The sequence below is a fragment of the Portunus trituberculatus genome, chromosome 20 (assembly GCF_017591435.1).
Source record: "Portunus trituberculatus isolate SZX2019 chromosome 20, ASM1759143v1, whole genome shotgun sequence".
Classification (NCBI taxonomy): domain Eukaryota; kingdom Metazoa; phylum Arthropoda; class Malacostraca; order Decapoda; family Portunidae; genus Portunus; species Portunus trituberculatus.
The window spans coordinates 16,749,290-16,769,789 of NC_059274.1; the positions used below are offsets into that span (position 1 = coordinate 16,749,290).

At 40.8% G+C, this 20,500-nt stretch overlaps 1 protein-coding gene and 1 long non-coding RNA gene across 5 annotated transcripts in view; one reads left to right on the plus strand and one right to left on the minus strand.

Annotated features, from left to right (window-relative positions):
* LOC123506584 overlaps positions 1-5,542 on the minus strand; it is a 23,715-nt gene extending 18,173 nt beyond the window's left edge. Inside the window, exon 1 of the mRNA XM_045258800.1 lies at positions 5,385-5,542. Coding sequence (XP_045114735.1) covers positions 5,385-5,532 — 148 coding nt within the window. The 5' untranslated portion in view covers positions 5,533-5,542. The remainder of the gene's footprint in view (positions 1-5,384) is intronic.
* A 4,586-nt stretch (positions 5,543-10,128) lies between these two features.
* Positions 10,129-18,469, plus strand: LOC123506763. Of its 4 annotated transcripts, none has more exons than XR_006675510.1 (9): positions 10,129-10,334; positions 10,681-10,795; positions 12,643-12,719; positions 14,062-14,207; positions 15,861-15,995; positions 16,155-16,381; positions 16,680-16,863; positions 17,093-17,297; positions 17,438-18,469. It is a non-coding gene; the product is annotated as an uncharacterized LOC123506763 (long non-coding RNA). The 4 variants fall into 4 exon arrangements; XR_006675512.1 differs by having other exon boundaries at positions 16,155-16,288; XR_006675513.1 differs by having other exon boundaries at positions 15,865-15,995.
* The last annotated feature ends 2,031 nt before the right edge of the window (positions 18,470-20,500 follow it).

Genomic DNA, 20,500 nt, shown 5'->3' on the forward strand with positions numbered 1-20,500 from the left:
TGGTTACTGTTTCCCGATTTTACACAGCTTCAGAAACATATGTGGGGGATTAGAATAGCAAAGACTTTGGTTGTAATTCTTTTAACCTCCATAGACTCTTCCTATCGCAAATAAAATCGTCTAATCATACCCAAAAAACCATGGTGAAAATGCGTCTCAGTACTGAAAGGGCTAAACACCTCAACAATCTTAACAACTATCACAACCTTTATCTCGGACCACTTGCTGACTCTACACTACAAAACAAGTCACCTTCAACACAACGCCTATACAAAACTAGCTGCTTCTCTCACGGTAACAGCACTGAAGGCAGATCACTCACTCACTCTCTGAAAGATCGCCTCAGTTTGTAGAGCAATGCCAACACGTGTCAAGCAGGCCACTAACTTAATAGTATTTGACTATGGCTCGTATTCTCAAAAATTTCAGCGATTCACCTCCACTATTTCAAAATACTTTATTTAAATTTACATTAGTTTATTGAGGTGTTTTTGCGGTTTTAGAGGTAGAGTGACAAGATTTCTATATTAATAACTGTAGAAACACTCTTGTAAACCCTGCCAATCATCTCTGTAGCCCTTGAAAATAGTTGTAGTGAGAGAGCAAAGCATTTCTCAATATGGATCTAAAAGATTACTTACTCCTCTGTTTGGGGAAGTTTCACGCTACTGCTACTACTATAACTACAACTACTACTTCTGCTACTACTACAAACACACATACACACATCTTCCCCTCGACAAACACCCCTTTCCTGAGCAATCGTGTTTTATTACCAAGTGTTGTCCTTCCATCCCCTCCCAGCTCAAACTTTCCCTTCTTCACGTAACTTCTTCCCATAACTCATCAACATTAATGAGTCTCCTTGCGCTTCCTAGCCACGTGTTGTGTTGTCCCGGTAACAAATTCGGGATTAAGTAATGGGTTGTAATAAATCACGCCTTGTTATCACTATTACAAGTATTTTTTTTTTTTTTTTTGCATGATTCATGTATTTTGTTATAGGAGACTCAGCATAGGAAATTATTATTGTTTTAGTGATTCTGTTTTCTTTTTTGTTTATTATTGAGAGAGAGAGAGAGAGAGAGAGAGAAAGAGTCATATCACATTTTCTTATTTTGTGGCCCTGTGTGTGTGTGTGTGTGTGTGTGTAGGTGTGGGTGTATGTGTGTGACGTCTGAAGAGTAGCTTTGTATCTAGAGACAGCACACACACACACACACACACACACACACACACACACACACACGAGTCATCCTCAGCACATCATTGTTTTCATCGGATATAGAATTACAGATGTGGATATTGATAAGTGTGTTCACGTTACACTCATTATTTCAGCAGCTCAAAAACACATCACCAAAATTACTGATGCGGAATTGTCTAGATAGGAGTAGAGGTTATTGTCATTATTATTATTATTATTATTACTTTTTTTGCTATTATTATTACCTTTATCATCATTGTTGTCGTTTTTATCAATATTATTATTGTTGTTATCACTGTTATTATTATTATTATCATAATTGTCATTTTCACTATTACTATTATACTGTTATTCTTACTGGTAATTGTGTATCAGATACATACACACATATACTTAACACATGAAACACGTATGTGGCTCGGCGAAGTGTGTAGTGTTGGTTGCCGTTGTGGTCGCCGCAGCTTGGCGGCCTGGCAGCCTGGCAACCTGGCAGCTGCCCCATAGCGCCTCTGTTAGAGCCGCGGCAGTAGTCGCTGTGTACGTACTGTCCACACCACGCCGTCTGCCTGGTCTTTGCCTCATGTTGCCTACTCATCACATCACCCGGTGGTCCCCCACCGACTCACACACCAAACAACCACACTGGGATTGCTGATAAAGCTCTCGTAGGTCCAGTAATTCCTAATAAAATTATCAATTCCAAAAATTAATAAATCAGTTATGGAGGGTACGCCTGAATATAATTGAATAGATGAGAACGAAATTATATAAATAAATAAAGATAATTAAAAAAAAAACATTTATAAACTTATGCAATAATACATTTTTAAAAGAGGAAGTGATAAAATTAAACATTACTTAAATAAATTTTTAAAAATAATCATAATAAAATGAAAGTAAGGTAATGATTGCATACATTTGCAAAATGAAGAGTATATGTGTTTGTAGTAAGCAAAGAAAACAATATGCAAGAGTTTATGTTACAGGAGCAGTAACAAGTGTGCGTGCATTATGTGAGAAAACGAGTGACATTTGTTTTTGAAGGGGTGACTAATGTAATCAGTCTTATTTTAACTTCTTACTCCTTCATAATCTTTCCCATTCCCTCTCACACTCCCTTGTTCTCTCATCCTTATTCTCACTTCCTTCTCTTGCCCCCATCATTCACTCACCCTCTTACCATGTTTCTTTTTACCCTCACATCTCTCTCTCTCTCTCTCTCTCTCTCTCTCTCTCTCTCTCTCTCTCTCTCTCTCTCTCTCTCTCTCTCTCTCTCTCTCTCCACTGGGCACGCAGCAGACTCTCAGCGTGAGATATTGAGTGAAGCAAGAGAACGTTCATCTCAGCGTGAGAGGAGCAAGAGGGTTCAGTTATTTACAACAAGTGTGTGTGAGAGAGAGAGAGAGAGAGAGAGAGAGAGAGAGAGAGAGAGAGAGAGAATGTTGGAGATGGTATGTGTGAGGAAAGATGGAGGAGAATGAGGAGGAAGAGCAGGAGGAGAAGGAAAAGGTGGAAGGAAAAGAAGAGGATGATGTGAAGGAAGAAGAATAAAAGAAACAACAACGAAAACAACAACAGACAAAGAAAATGAAGAAAAAGGAAACGAAAAGAGTAAAATAATAACAAAAACAAAAAACAATAAAGGAGGAATATGACGCAAACACAAATGAATAAGAAAAAAAACAACAAGAGCAGGACGAAAGAAGAAGAAATACTTGTCTCTTGGTAATGTTATATTGCGCCACACTGAGAAGCGGCTCCCTGTCTCACCACCACCATTTTGCAAACACCACAGAGACGACTAGCCGAGATCTAAAGAGTATTTGTCCTGTTGGTAATGCAGAAGACTTGTTAACATGTCACTAGAATTAAAAAAAAAAAAAACACTTAAAAACCCGTGTCACTTCAACTAGAGCCCTTGGAAAATAGTGAAGGTGCTGGGAGGCGTGGAAGTGATTCAGAGGATGAGGTAATATTGACGAACTGGCCTAGTCGAGAGCACAGTGAGGCGTGAAAGTTAACTCAATTTTTTATCCAGTTAAGCAGAAGAACCATTGAAGAGTGTGTGACTTGTGAGGAGAGAGAGAGAGAGAGAGAGAGATCTGCGTGACGATACTGTGATAAGGACGAGTACAAAGGAACACAAAGGAAGTAAAATACCACATCATTGCTAGTTCTGTGTGACTTTGCTGCCACTACAGATTCCAGTCATAAAGTGTTATAGGAAAGATCGAAAAAGAAACATGTAACTCAATTTAATGCTATATAGAGAGAGAGAGAGAGAGAGAGAGAGAGAGAACAACAGGACATCATAAGAAGAAGAAAAAGAAGAAATTATGATGAGTAGGAAAGAGAGAGAGAAAATAAGAAGAAAAATAAAGTGAAGCAGGAGGAGGAGGAAAAGAAGAAGGAATTGGAGGAAAAAGAAGAGGAATATGTTGGTGGTGGTGGTAGAGAAAGAAGATATTGAGAGAGAGAGAGAGAGAGAGAGAGAGAGAGAGAGAGAGAGAGAGAGAGAGAAAAGAACAAAAACAATAAAAAAAACAGTGGAGGAGGAGGAGGAGGAGGAGGAGGAGGAGGGAAGAGGAGGAGGAGGAGGAAAAGACAGTGATAGAGCATAGGAAGCGAAGGTGATAAGTGGAGAGCTGACGGAGATAAGAAGAAGGAGAGAGAGAGAGAGAGAGAGAGAGAGAGAGAGAGAGAGAGAGAGAGAGACTAGAAAATGAAAAGTTGATAAATGAAGAAAGAACTTGTAGTAGTAGTAGTAGTAGTAGTAGGAGGAGGAGGAGGAGGAGGAGGAGGAGAAGTGAGGTAGATTTATGTAGAGAGAGAAAGAAGACAGATGCGAAATGAGAGGAGGGGTAAGGAGGGAAAAAAATCTATAGAGAAGAGAAGGGAGGGGAGAGAGAAGGAGAGGAGAAGGAGGAGGGGAAAGAGGAGAGGGAGGGAAGAGGAAGGAGGAGGAGAGGGAGGACAGGGAGGAGAGGGTATACATACATTGGGAGGGAGGATAGAAATCTGAGAGAGAGAGAGAGAGAGAGAGAGAGAGAGAGAGAGAGAGAGAGAGAGAGAGAGAGAGAGAGAAAGTTATGTAAGGAAGGTGAGGAGGGAGGAAGATTTATGTCTATAAGAAGAAAACACGAGAGAGAGAGAGAGAGAGAGAGAGAGAGAGAGAGAGAGAGAGAGAGAGAGAGAGAGAGAGCACAAAATCTATAAGGAAGGTAGCTGCTGAACTGCTGATAATAAACCTATACGTGTTAAGGAAAAAGATACAACAGAACAAGACTTCTCCTCGTCCACCTCTCCTGCAACACAAAGGAAACCAAAGGAAGCTCAAACACCAATGAGGTTTCTGCCCTTCACTGAGCCTTTTCTCTCATTATTTTACCTTACTTTTCTTTTATTTTATTGTGACAGTGCCTACTTACATACATACATACACACAGACATCATTGGTGCAGGACTGTTATAAGCCACACTATCTATATTCAAGTAATAGATGCATGGATAGTAAAGGCGAAGGCTCCTCCCCATCCACCCACTCCTCCCTCCAGACACGAGTCACTTTAGTCTTGACGTACGTGAAGGAAATAAAGAAGAGATGATTATGGCAAAAGTGAGGAGAAAATGGAAAAGAAAATGAGGAGGAGGAGGAAGAGGAGAGGAAGAGGAGAAGGAGGGGTTAGCCAGAAGACCACTCAGCATTCAGCACTTATTTCCTTTAGACGTGACTCATAAAGATCCTTTAGAAATACGTGGAAGAAATGAAAGACGCGATCAAAATGACACAAGTGAGATGAGAGTGTAAAAGAGAACGAAGAGAAAGAGAAATTAATCACAAAAGAAATGTAGAAATACGTGGAAGAAATGAAAGAGGCGATGAATATGACACAAATGAGATGAAAATATGAAAAAAAAAGAATGAAGAGAGATAGAAATCAATCCCAAAAACTCTTAAGAAATGCAAAGAAGAAATGAAAGAGGCGATAAATATGACATACGTGAGATGAGAATATAAAAAAAAATGAAAAAAATAGAAGTGAATCACAAGAACCCTTTAGAAATACACACAAAAATGAAAGAGGCAATGAATATGACTTAAATAAGATGAGAATAAAAAAAGAGAATGAAGAGGAAGAGAATTCAGACCACACTTAGCTCAGCACTCAGCACTTACAGAGGTTGGTGCTGCTGAGGCTCATAGAAACGCTGTCCTCTGGGAGTCCTGATCCCTGATACACACCCATCTCTGCACCGTGCACCACCATCACCACCACCACCACCATCACCATCAGGATCAGCGGAGCCACCACACGGCAGGTCATGGCGAGGCTGTGACCTGTGGGAAGGGACCGGGCAGGTGTTAGTACCAGTTGTGGTGGTGGTGGTGATGGTGGTGGTGGTGAGAGAGAGGATGGGATAGAGGGTAAGAAGTAGTAGTAGTAGTAGTAGTAGTAGTAGTAGTAGTAGTAGTAGTAGTAGTAGTCGTGGTGGTGGTGGTGGTGGTGGTGGTGGTGGTGGAGAGGAAAAGCTGTAATAGTAATAATAAGAGGAGGGAGAGAGATAGGAAGAAGTTGTTGTGGTGGTGGTAGTAGTAGTAGTAGTAGTAGTAGTAGTAGTAGTAGTAGTAGTAGAAGTAGTAGTAGTAGCAGCAGTAGCAATAGTTGTAGTGGTGGTGGTGGTGGAGAGGAAAAGATGTAATAGTAATAGTAATTGTTATAGTTCGAAAGGAGAGAGGTAGGAAGATGTCGTGGTAGTAGCAGCAGTAGTAGAAGTAATAGTAGTAGTAGGAGGAGGAAGAGGAGGAGTAGCAGCAGCAGTAATAGTAGCAGTACAGGTGGTGATAGCGGGGGTGGTGGTGGTGGCGAGGATAGAAACAGTACCCTTATGTAGCAATGTTGATCTAAACACTTGTATGAAAGATAAGAGACTACTGAACCGTTAGCAAAACCAAAGGGGGTGTGAGGAGGAAAAATTCTCTCTCTCTCTCTCTCTCTCTCTCTCTCTCTCTCTCTCAGTTTACACACATTTTTCTTTCCTTCACCTCGATGTTGGTGACAATTCTGGTGACGAGTGAAGAGAACAACAAATACTTTCTTCTTTCCTATAAGTTTTCGCTCTTATGGTTGTTACACTTGCCATTATATTCTCACAGATGGACTGCACACACACACACACACACACACACACACACACACACACACACACACACACACATTCTTTCCCTCACATCCTCTGCCTCGCCTCATACTTCTCGTTTTCTGTGGTTTGCTCAGGGCTGACTCTTATATTTCATCCTTTACTCTCGCTTCTCTCTCTCTCCCGCCACATTTTATTATTCAGATGATGACAAGGCTGCTCTCTCTCTCTCTCTCTCTCTCTCTCTCTCTCTCTCTCTCTCTCTCTCGTGCCTGTGATAATAATCTTTTAATATTCGGATATTTATTAAGTTTACCTCCATTATAGCTTCCTAATTTAACACAACACGGCTTCCTGACTTGCCTTAAAATGCTCCTAATTCACACCAACGCCTTCCTACCATTAGCCCAGCATGTCATCTCTCTCTCTCTCTCTCTCTCTCTCTCTCTCTCTCTCTCTCTCTCTCTCTCGATGTTTTCAAGTTAGTTTTGTTTTCTTTATATTTCTTTTCTATTTTTATTCGTTTTTTTCACATTTGTGCATTTTACTCGTGTTTTTCTGTGTCTATTTGATTAAAGTAAGGCTGACGCACACACACGCACTCTCTCTCTCTCTCTCTCTCTCTCTCTCTCTCTCTCTCTCTCTCTCTCTCTCTCTCTCTCTTGCGATGTTTTCAAGCTAGTTTTGTTCTTTTTGTTCATTTTTACATATTTATTTTCTATTTTATTTATTTTTTCATATCTGCTTTTTTACTCGTATTTTTGTCTATTTCATTAAAGCAAGGCTGACTCTCTCTCTCTCTCTCTCTCTCTCTCTCTCTCTCTCTCTCTCTCTCTCTCTCTCTCTCTCTCTCTCTCTCTCTCTCTCATCAGGTGTTCCGTTGGAGTTGCCTTTATTTCTCACTTTCACCAGTTTTGAATTTTCTTTTTTTTTATTTCCCAGTACGACTCTTTTTTTCTTTTTTTTTTTTTTCTTTACATATTCCTGGTACGACTTTCTGTTGCACCGTACACATACATATATGATATTTTGTTACAGTACTCTTTAATCCTCTTTGCTACAACAGTGATCCTCTCGTACTTTGCTTCCCGCCTCTAGATCTTTATATTTATTTTTTCTATTCTTTTTTTTCATGTAAGACTTCATTCCACTCCACACTCTCACGCATGGTAGGGTGGTGGTGTTGTTGGTGATAGTGGTGGTGATGGTGCTGTTGTTGTATTTGTTATTGTTGCTGTTGTTGTTTTTGTTTTTATTGTTGTTGTTGGTGGTGGTGGTGTTGTTATTGTTGTTGCTGTTGTAGTTATTGTTGTTGTTGTTGTTGTTGTTGTTGTTGTTGTTGTTGTAATATTCCTTCTACCGTGTTCAGTCAGAGGGTCGAGTAAAATTATATAGCAAAATACAACTGATAAAAACAATAAAGAAGAATATCAGTAATTATTGTAAGATGAAACTGTACATCAGAGGGTGAGACTTTTATTTTTCATCGTATAAGAAGAAAAGTGGATATCAAACAACACGAACTGGTGAAATTATTAGAAAAAAGAAAAGACCACTGACTAAAAGCTGCAACATTACAGTATAGAACAAGGCTTTTTAATATAAGGAGGGCTGGTAACGAGAATGAAGTTCTGTCAAGGAGCCAGATCTTAATCCGTTCAATACTGGGGCACATTTTTACCTTAGATTTGTGTATGATTAGACCATTCTATTTATATTGGAAAGAGTCTATGGAGGTCAGAAGATTAATGGCCACAGTCTTCACTTTTCTTCCTCCACATGAGTTTCTGAAGCTGTATAGAATCACCAAATAGTAAGTAGAATGAATATGAAAATGTGTCATGGTACTGAAAGGGTTATGAGTGAGCTCTGAAGAATTGCACGTGACATAGTGAACGTACGCACAGAAAGCATTGTTAGATAACGAAACTTTAAGCAGAAAATTAACCGTTTAAACCATCTTCAACTGAAACCACTCGTCACACAATCATATCTTTTCTCTAGCACGAATTATGCACTCCCCTGCTCTTGGTGTTTGCTCTTCATGTCAGTCCCGCACATCACCAACAAACACATCAATATTTCATCCTGTATCGTGTTGTCTCCTCACGTCATGTATTTTTCAACCTAACTCTTACCGCCTATCTATGTGGGTCACGGTAGCGGCGAGTCGTGACTTGCGGAAGTGGAGAGGCTTTTATCCTCTGTTTTTCCTCCTATAAAGATATGAATCCCTTTGAACTATTCAAACCTGCTTGGCTACTCTGATCTCCATTCATGGCTTACCCGGAAAGTAATCTAAGATGTTATCATTTGCTTTTTTTTTTTCTTTTCATTATTGTTTACGAGTATAGGAGACTGGCGAAGGAGTGGAGGAAACTTAAAACTTGACAATCACTCCACAAAACAATCGTCAGTTGAATAGGTTTTTAGATAAAGGAACGGATTACTAAATGAAAAATAAGTTAGCCACACTTTTCTTTACTTAGTCAGTCTTCCTTTCGCATAAAAAGAACTGGCTAACGGTCAGCACAAACTATTCCCGACGGTGCTTTCATAAGTAAATGACAACCATAACAGCTAGACACTCGGCGAACCAACCACGTGAGAGGTAACAGAGGGCAAAGCAACACCTGCCTGCTGCTTGTAAAGGAGCGGCGCGCCCTGACTGACGCGGCTGTATGCTGACCGCGGAGAGGCAGAGCGGGGTTAGGACACTCACGGGCCTGTGTCTAACTGTTAACTCTGGCAGGTGGATCGGCGCGCCTGAGTGATTCCCTCGTACTCGTAACCATGACGAGAGAGGCGGCAAATCAACAAACAATGAATGTTTGCCTCATTTGAGACATTTTGAGAGTCGTAGCAACAATTCACTGTGCTTAGAACAAAGCGTGGAGTATTTGTTCTTAACCGCTTCAATACCAGGACGCGTTTTCATTATTCATTCTGCTTACTATTTAGTGATGTTATAGAGCTTCAGAAACTTACGTGGGGATTTAAATAGTAAAGAATCAGACCATTAAACTTCTGACTTTCATAGACCCTTCTTAATGTAAATAAAATCATCTAATCATACACAAAACTCAAGGTAAGAATGCGTCCCTTTACTGAAGGGATTAACCACGCACAAGGACGAATGGAATAAAAAGAATATAGATTTTGCAGTTCCTAGTCCACATAATGTTTGGAGGTCCTGTGGAACAAAAAAAGTGTCCCAGTGTGGTTAGTGGCTGGGGAAGGATGTGACAAATTACAGTGAAAGGGTAACAAGTTATTATTATTATCATTATTTCTTTATTATCATTAAAGGTTTATTGTGTATAAGAACCTGATATAACAAGCTCTAGTGGACATTTTCCGTAATTTCAGGTGTGGGATTATTTTCAGGTTTTGCAATTTTTCTTCGTTATTTGTAGGAAAAGTCTTATTACTCATTTGTCATCCTTGTGCTGTTTAACCCCTTCAGTAATGGGATGCATTTTTGCCACGGGTTTGGGTGTTGTTAGACGCTTTTATTAACATTAGAAAGAGTTTATGGAGGTCAGAAGATTAATGGCCAGTCTTCACTACGAGTATTTCAATCCCCCGACATAAGTTTCTGAAGCTGTATAAAATCATCAAATAGTAAGCAAAATTAATATAAACGCGCCATGGTACTCAAGGAATTAAAGATTCTTCACTTATCAAGAATAATTCAGATCGAACACGTTTGGTTGAAGCCTCGTGTGTGTGTTTTCATGAACGCCTCACTCAGCCTTCCACTTACACTCGTGTTCTTGGACCTTCCACGAGGATTGCTACCAACGGTCAAAGATAGTTCGCTGCAGGATAAAGAGCTCAAACGTGTGGAAACTCCGTCCTCATTTTCAGTAAAAGATTTTGTGGTGTATAAGAATGAACAATGAACGTGCCTTGCCTTGTGGACTAAACTGTGCACGGTGGGATAACAAGGCCACTCTCCTATTTCATCCAGCAAACTTTCCCTCTTGTAAGTAAGCTTATTTCTCGTGTTATAAATGAGTAGGCAAAAGTTTATATCCGCAGCATTACACACACACACACACACACACACACACTTGGAACAGTTTGAGTGAGGAAGCGGTGTCAGCAACGAGTGTACATAGTTTTAAAAGAAAAATTGGATAAGTGTAGATATGGAGACGGGGCCACACGAGCATAAAGCCCAGGCCCTGTAAAACTACAACTAGGTAAATATACACAGCGTAGTGTAACGTAATGAAGTTCTTCCTTACCGATTCATCTATGCATCTATTATTCTACTTCTATGCCTGCCTATCTTATCTGGATCTGAACGCCTCTCATCTCCCTTCCAGTCTCTTACCTCACATCGGGCAACGGATACACGGACCTGAAACGCGATAAGATAGAATACAAGGAGAGTGCAGCTTCGGTGACAGCTGTGCAAGTGCTGTGTGACGGCCGCTAAACGTGAGTCCTTATTCCGCTGTTGTATTTTCTGAACCCTAACTTCCTCTTAATTAACCTCTCCGGTACCATGACGCTTTTTAATTTTAATTTTTTAATTTTTTTTATATTTTACACAGCTTCAGAAACTTGCGTGGGAATAAAAATAGTGAAGACTCTGGCCATTAATCTTCTGACCTCCATAGACATTTCTAATATAAATAAAATCGTCTAATCATAACCAAAACTCAGGGTAAAAAAGCGTCTCGGTACTGAAGGAGTTAAAAAAAAAAGTAAAGTAAGGGAGGAACACAGAAATAGACAGGGAGTACCAGGGTTACCAGTATATATACGATACTGTACATATGTTTGTCAGTATAGAGACTTATACAAGTGATATATTAGGTACGTATTGTCAAGCTGTCCATCACCGCGAAGGCCAGCCGCTATGACACCAACCCGTCCATAGCGGCCGCCTTTCACTGCCAGGGAGGGACTGACTAATGAGTGATGTGACAGAACCACGAAAGCCTGGCATACCTCCTCCCTGCCTACCTCTCTGCCTCTCTGCCTCCTTGCCTCCCGACCTCGCTTCTCTCCTCCATGCCTCCCTGCCTTACTCATTTTTCTTCCATGCCGCCCTGCCTGCCTACCTCTTCCTTCCTCCAATCCTCTCTGCCTCCCTACCTCATTCCTTTTCCTTCTGCTTCTTTTATACCATACCATGCTTCTCTGCCTCTCTGCCTCACTCCCTCCCTACTTGCCTTCCTTCCTGCCTCCTTACTTGCCTACCTGTCTCCCTGTCTGCCTCCCTACCTGCCTGTCTCCCTGCTTGTCTCCCTCTTGATCCTACGGTATTGTGATTCAGTAACAAGGAATTTGCCTGTCTTGTCAGTGGCCGTTCTTTCATCTGTGTCCGTCATCCATGTGTGTGTAAGCTTCCCTAACAGCTGGTTCTGATAACCAAGATGAGGCATGGTACAGTGTAGGTCCGCGCATCAATACATCGCCACACACAGACATCGCGCGGCAACTGATAAATGTTTGAGTCACTGTTGAAAATATCACCAAAGAGCATGGTAGTTCTCTCATTGTTGCACGGGGTGACTATTAGTTTTAAGAGAAAGACTACGAATGGTCGTGTTCGAGTTTATATAGCAAAGATATCAGCGGTGGAGAGGTACTGCGACAAGCGTAGGTAATTTGATGGGTTAATAGATACGGAAGTGAACAGTTAGATATCTAAAAAGATAGATGGATAGGTAGGAACATAGATAAGTCAATGAATTCGTATATAGTTAAGGCGAGAAATGTGTATGTAAATTTATCAAGAGGCGATAGAAATAGATTGACAGAATTAGTATAGTCTGCCTTTTGACCACCTCATTTGTTGTCCCGCGGGAGTTGCAAACACTCGCTGTACAACTAGATACAATTTGATACATATTTAGACAAATAACCATAGCTGGACACGATAACAAAGAGAAAGATGTCACAATAACCAATAAATATATAGGTAGCATTTGTACAAGTATAGTATCTCATTCATAATAGGTTTAGTAATAGATAGTTATCATTCACATTTTTATTATAGGCCGTAATGAATTCACAGGCACCTGCTAGGGGTAAAAGTGGCGCTGAGGCAGTAGTAGTCTAGTGGTGTTGGTGGTAACTGTAGGTGGTGGCGGTGGGCTATACTGACCCATACACATCCCACACACACCGACACACAACCATAAGTACTCAAAAACGCTCTCTTATACTGAAAACACTCGTAAACACGCTCAAACACTTCCAAAACATGCCTTCACACACGTGTCAGTAATATACAAAGACTGACGTGTTTGTATATTACTGACAGTTCTTTTCAGCAGCACCAAGGGAACAAAACAAGCACTGTAAGCCCTCACCACAACCCTCCATACTGCCTAGTCATCATCTATTAAAGGTATTTATAAGGCCATTCACTTATCTTTAGGTTTCCTTTACATATGGGAGTGAAAACAGTACACAACTATTAAAAAGTAATAGGTATAACAACCATTTAAAGAGCAGGCCATCAATATTATAAGATGGTATTTGATTCTCTCACTTTTACTGTAAGGCAACCATGTGTCAGTAGCAGCTACCAGTATACTCTATTTCAATACTCATGGTCAAAATTTCCTTATTTTGCTTAATTATGGTGTAGAAAGATGATAAAGGCAACATATGGAGCCTACGCCACCCCCATTCCAGGGTTTTGCCTCCCCCATCCTGGTCCACCAGCTGTCACCGGGCCCCCGACGAACGGCAGCCTGCGGGGTTAAATACTTTTTTAATATATATCCTAACCATAACATTTCGCTTCCATGGTTTCATTTTATGGTTTTTATAAATATTTCATTGTTTGGAGTGTGTTCCTCGCCTTTGTTTAGTACATATGTAGCGTTTACTGGTCTTTTATGGGTTATACAAAAGTCTCTTTAACGGTCAAAATTTTCCAATTCCCAATATGATTTTTTTTTTATTTGAAGGTATAACTGGGTCTTTAACGTTTCAAAGAATCGCCTATTCTCTTTTAAGTGTGAAATCAATCTAGTGATTAAAATGTGGACTTTGAAATAGCGTTTGGTGATGTTACACGTATGTTTTTTTTTTTTTTTTTTTTTATTTACTCACGTTTCTGCTTCTCGGTCTAACTCATTATAGAATGCCTTAAAAGATAGCTCAAACTCCGTGAAATGTGTTAAAATACTCGCCAAGTGATAATAGCTTGCCTTTCCAGGACGGTTTACAATAGTTATAGTTGAAAAGGTTTTTATACTTTTAAAGTAATTAATTTAGATATTTCTTTAAACTAGTTAAGCTGGAGATATTTTGATATTTTGAAAATTAATTTAAGTATTTATCACGTCATAAAATATCATGCATTCGGCCGTGGCTTCGTTTTTTCTAAAAGTCGTTTTTTAAATTAAATGATTTACGTAATTTAGCCGAGTCACCCCATGTCCCGTTCTCTCTGATGACCACAGGCCAACATAGCCCCAGGCTGGCGCCTCTTTTCCAAACTCGCAGTTCGTCAATATTTCCCCTAATATCTAGTGAATTCTACGTATTTTCATGTGTTTTTTAGGTTCAGGTGTGTAGATATTAGTAGTAGAAGGAAGAATAAAGGAGAAATAAAGGAGAATAAGAAAGAAGGAAGGAGAAAGGGAGAAGGAAGAGGAGCAGCAGCCAAGCAACAATTCTTAAGTCCCCCTTCATTTTCTCAATATTTTGTCTAATATCTAGTCTTTTGATGTTTCTAGGTTGACGTGTAGATATAAGCAATAGAAGGAAGAAGAAGAAGAAGAAGAAGAAGAAGAAGAAGAAGAAGAAGAAACGGAGGAACACGACGAAGAAGAAATGAGAAATGAAGGTGGAATAGAAGCAGCAGCCAAGGTGTAATATTTAGGTAAGTGTCCCTTTCAATCCTAACATTCTTTGTAATGCATTTTGTTGGTTTTGGTGTATATTTGTTATTTTGAGTGTCTTGGGTAGTGTTGCAGGACGTTTTAGGTGTTATAAGTATGTTTTGGGTGCGTTTCGTGTTTCTTCAGTGTGTTTCAGATCTTTTAGGTATTTTTTACATACATTGAGTGTGTGGAGTGAGATGATTTTTTTTTTTTTGTAGTATTGTCATATTTTAATTATTTTGAGAGCATTTTGAGTGGGTTTATGGTGTTTTAAGTGTGGTTTGGGTAAGATTTGAGCGTTTTAAGAGGTTTTGGTGTGTGTTAGGGGCCTCTTGTATGTGTGTGGGGATGATTTCAATAAAAATTGCGTGTCTATAGTGGTATGTGTGTGTGTGTGTGTGTGTGTGTGTGTGTGTGTGTGTGTGTGTGTGTGTGTCATTTTGAAGTGTTTCCTGCTATTTTTAGTGTATTTTCGGATGATTTTGATTGCTTGAAGTAGTTTTTGTGTGGAGCAGGGGTCATGAGTATGTGTGTTTGTGTGTGTGGACAATATTGGTAACTTGGGTGTCTCTAATGTGTTTTGGGTGAATTTTTTTCTATTTTGAGGTTTTGCAGGGTGTTTTCGGTTAGTTTTGAGTGATTTAAGTGGTTTGTGTGTGCCAGGTGTGTATTGCATGTGTTTTGTGGTGTGGTGTTGGTATTGGTGTATACTGTGTGTATATGGTGACTTCTAAGTGCGTTTGTTGGTACTTTGAGGTGTTGCATGGTGGCAGTATCCAAGGTGATGTGGCAAAGCTAGGTTTAATAATTTCAAATTCTGGTCCAATATAAAAGGTTCGGCATAGTGTTCCAAATTAATATGGACAGTAAACTGAACAATGGTTTTGGTATTTTGTAAGCACGACCGAAGATTTCGAGGTGATCATTGAGTCGGTAGGTTTTTGTGTGGGTGGGGTTCATTCACAGTACGTAAGCTGGCGAACATTAAGATGAAAATAATTAGAAAAATTTAATGTGATTCGTAATATACATAGAGGTGAATGACATTGAGCAACCTTGCATATTATAGGCAACATTAATGTGAACCTTTGAGTGTTGGTGTGGGAGTGTAGTTTTTGTTGTTTGTCTGTTTGTTTTTAAAGTAAAGACGGAGAGCTCTGATGAACAGGATGGTTGTAACTTACTGCTAGGGTTTCTCTCTCTCTCTCTCTCTCTCTCTCTCTCTCTCTCTCTCTCTGTCTGTCTGTCTCTGTCTGTCTGTCTGTCTGTCTCTGTCTCTCTGTCTGTCTGTCTCTGTCTGTCTGTCTGTCTGTCTCTGTCTCTCTGTCTGTCTGTCTCTGTCTCTCTCTCTGTCTGTCTCTGTCTCTCTCTCTGTCTGTCTCTGTCTCTCTCTCTGTCTGTCTCTAGAGTCTCTCTCTCTCTCTCTGTCTCTAGAGTCTCTCTCTCTCTCTCTCTCTCTCTCTCTCTCTCTCTCTCTCTCTCTCTCTCTCTCTCTCTCTCTCTCTCTCTCTCTCTCTCTCTCTCTCTCTCTCTCTCTCTCTCAAAACACCATCTAGTGCATCTAAATTTACCTTAACATAGTCTAAGTCATGAATAATAGAGGTGTTAAAATACAAAACCAGCATCTCACTCACACAATGCAATCCTGGCAGACAGACCTGCAGACGACCCCCGCACGGAAGAGCAACGACTTGTGTGCCTCAGACCGTCAGTTCTCCTACTGCAGTGTCAATGGGATCCCGAAGCAGCGCATGTGTGACGGCTTCAGTGACTGCAGTAACGGAGAGGTGAGGAGAAGGCCTTGCTTTTGTCACTCTGGCACGCAAGACTTAACGCATGCCCTGAACTACACTGTTTCATATAAAAACTGCAGGTTTTCTTACATTGTACACAGTATACAAAATCACAGCTTGACAGTACTAAAGCAAATGCCTTCCTTGTGACAGGATCAGTTTGTGCAGGTGTGTGGCGAGTGCCGGGATCAGAATGTCGGGTGTGAGCGACTGTGCATGAATACTCGAGTCATTCTACCGCCAGTGGCTGCCAGGATACAGACTCATCAGGAAGTTCAACTGTGAATGTGAGGCTTGCCTTGACTGTCACTGTCACTCTGCGGTCTTCCTTCTTAAACTTCTCAGCCCTTCACTTCTACATTTAGCAGCAGCCTAAAGAAGTTAGTGTGGTATTCAATGGTACTTTTGTTATTCTTGGCATACATGAACATGCATTTTGTGTCACGAGTATGACTAAGATCAGCGACTTGCGGATAGGTTGTTCTTTATGATTAAGTATAATTTTATCTTGCCATATGCATTTCTTATTAGTGATATAATATTGTAGTTTTCCTTAACGTATTCCTGAATATTTGTTCCTTAAAAGCGTGTAAATCTCTCGTTACCCCCTCTTTTTTAACCTCTGTCCTTAAGTTCTGATAAATCTGTGTTTCTGAGAGAGTAATTCTCCTTCCTCAGATGTTGACGAGTGTGTGGAGTCGTCCAGATCGTCTCCCTGAGGGACAATCTCCTCAACAGTGTTCGATCCGCCCAGCAGCAGCAACGGTCAGGACAAGACGGCCACTGAAGTGTCAAGCCCCGAAGCTGGCATGGTGCTGGGTGTTGTGCTGGGCTCCTTGGGGTTCTTTGCCTTGCTGTTGGGGTAAGTCATGTAGTTTGTCACTCCTTTATGGTGCGGGCTCTTGCTGTGGATGTGTTGTGGCTGTGCTGTGGCAAATATGATGTAATTAAGTTGTGCAAGATATTCTACCAAACTTTAAACGCCTTTAAATTGTTCTTCACACACTGAGAATATTCCAATACTGTATAGTTAGCCGAATCATACTTCACACCTTCTTTTTCATCTCACCTGTATTATTTTTACTGTACAGATGTTAGTCGGGTTCCTGAACATGCGTCGTCGTGTTATCATCCACGCAAGTTTCCCCAACCCAGCCAGTGTACCACAAAACAGTCACTGAGGAGGACGGGAGCGAGCTACTGCATGCACCATTGAACAGGACGGCATTATATTCGTCCCACAGGAATATGATTGAAGCGAAGCAAGCCCAAAATAAAGTGTTGAGTGACCATGATGTGAGTATTGTGGTTTGAAATTACACTTTTATCTCCACGTGTCTCACATTACAAGGTTTTCAACTGTTTCTTGTTAATTATTCTTTTCAGGACTTATTACTGTTGACGCCATTTCAATATTGTTCCATCTCTTATTCCAGGATTCAGGACTACTAACACCAAAGAAGTGAGGAAAGTGTTTGCAGTGAGCGTGAAAGACATACAACAGACGTGAGACTGTAAATGCCGGTGTAGCCAAACGAACAAGAGGAGCAAGAGGAGGAGGAGGATGAAGAGGGTGATTCTTGGAGACCTACCAATGATGTTCTTAAGGTTGGCCACGAATCTTCATCACTGGTGTAGTGTGTTTCATAGACCAATTGTAGATTGGGTGGATAAATTTTTAGATATTGTAAACAGCTCTAGATGTGTAGTGGGTAAGGTTTTTTGCAATGTTTTGTGTACACCAGCAGAAAACAGTGATATGTAGAAGTTGTGCATAGCATTGTGATAGAAATGTACAGTGTTCATGTGTATACAGTATTATATATAATATTTAAGAGAGAAGTGTAGACCAAGAGAGGAAAATAACCTTGGGACACGAGTCCTATGCTCATTACTCATCATTCCTGTCACCCATCATGATCGATTATGCCTTAAGGACCAAATGACTAACGTGTTCAGTACATGCTGGAATTCACCATGGAGAAACACGTACTGAAGGTAACGTTCCTTGTTGAGAGACGCCATCTATGTAACGGACTGTAGCGAGCATGCTGGCTAGTCACACATCAACCATGCGTCGCGGTGGATGACACGATGCGTCTTGCTGCCAAGCCATGACAGTAAATTAGTACCAAGTAGTAGTAGTTAAGGGTAGTAGTAGTAGTGGAGTTTTCTCACCCTATTGCAAGGTGTGATGTCGACTTGGCTCTGTCTTTAGTGATCACAAGAACCTGTTCCTTCTTGTGTCTCGAAGATAGACCACAAAAGTGTCTTTTTTATTTTTTCTGGGAAGATGAAGTTTTACGAGTCTTTCATTGCATTACTTAATTTAAGTTTGTGGCCAATGTCTTATCACGTGATGCAGTTTTTGTTACTTATATTTATCTTATGTCTATTGATATGACGATATCTTGTGAATGATATTCCTATATATTTCTAATGGCAACACAATATCTCTTGATATAATAAAATGCATAATGTATCGAATTGTTTTCATATCAGTTGAAAAAGACACAGAAAAACATCTGATTTGCAAGGGAAGTGAAATTAGTAAACAATTTCTTGTATGGCGTCACAGCAACTGATGTGATATGATGCCACAATATAGTTGCGTGGAAATACTAATAATGTTCAACTGAATGCATGCCAGTGTGGTGGTGGTCCTGCTGCTTCTTCCCTCACCACTCGCTATCGCCTTCGCCTCTTTCCCCCTTACATGCTGGAATTTTAAGTCAACCAAAATGGTGGTTCCATTGCACATGTGCCTATTTGCATAGAGCTTTGACATCCACCAACGCCTTCACTCTCACTTCCTTCTATTGATTTGATGTTCATGAGTAAAACTAAACTCGGCCACAGACAACTGCATATTTGCACTCATAGCTACGGTCAGGAAGGAACTGAATGATACTGTTGCATCACTTGATTGATTGACTGACTGGCTGATGAATATACTGATTGACGGATATATTACCTGTGTAACTGAAAGATTCACTGACTGACTGAAAGATTAACTGACTGACTGGCTGAATGAAAGAATGACTAACTAACTGAATGACTGACTGAATGACTGACTGACTGACTGACTGACTGGCTCTCGCTGAGTGACTGTTTGACTGTTTCGTTGACTGACTATTTGGTTGACTGACTTTGGCTGACTGACTGAATGGCTGACACAATGACTGACTGACTGACTGGACTGACAACGTAAGTGTACCATAGGAGGTGTTGGAAATATTTCCTACCAATTATTATTATTACTCATAACATATATGGAGGATTGGAATCCTAATAAATACTCGTAAAACGGCACTTTAGTAGTTTGAGACATCTAGAAAGATTCTCGAACCCAATGGTAGTTAAGACCTGTTCGTAGTTCCGAGACATCTAAAAAGACACTTGAAGACATTTTATGGGTAACTCTTAAATTTATGTATAACCTGTTTATTAGTTTGTTTTTTTTTCTTTCCTTTGCATAGTTTATTTAAATAATTGCTAACATTATTAGCTTAGTGATTAACGTTATTACTTTTCGCACACGTGTTTCGTTACCGAGGAGATAAAGAGAGAGAACGAGTGTTGAGTTGAGTGAAGCTGCGATGAGTGTGAGCGAAAACGGAGAATTTTATAGGTAGACTTGTGAACCCCAGGTGTAACTGATTTATTCTTTCTTTTAACTCTCACTGCAAAACCTTAATAAACATCGAACAGAAAGAGAAAAAAAAATTCAAGGAAGAAATTAATTATTCTTTCGTTATCTATCTATTTATATTTTGTCATTAATAAATAGTCCCACCTCTTCCCTAGTCTTGCCCCTTCCCCAGCACCTTCTCATTAAGAGCGCCACTCTTGTCCCAGCCGCCGCAGTGAAAACACCACCTCCTCTCCACTCTGAAGACGTTCCAGCTCTTCGCTCCCTTCTGCTCCGCGCTGCCACGCCACCTTCGCTCCCGGCCTCTGCTCTGCCGCCGCCCAGAGCTTGGCCGCGCTCGCGCCTCCCGGAGGAGTACAAGGGCGCCCGCCCCTACCTCCCCCCCCCCCACTGCTTTTACGCTCGCGGGCGACTAAGCGCTGCTCTCGCCGCCATCCTCCCACCCTTGGTACTACAGCCTTTGAGCTGAGAAACAAAGAAGACGACATCCACTTGTGTTTTATTTACCCCTACCTGTGTTAATATTGTGTTAGACTTCAGTTCCTTACCCCACGGCGTTCGCGAAACTAATCCCCGAGCTGATGGCGAGGAACTGTCGCGCTGCACAGTACTAGCAATTCAGGTCTTTCTCTCTACCTAAAATTCACTTCCTTATTTCCGCCGAAGCGCACTCCCAGGGTAGTACGAAGGTCTGGCCCTGATTCCATAGGATTGAGGGGGGCCCTTTAGAAGGGTCGCTTATAGGAGGCCCTGGGAGTTCTGGCAAACACTCTACTTGCTGTCCAATACACAGTGTGAAGGCGCTAGGAGGCGGCATCAGCGCTGATGCTGGTGTCTGCCTATAGGT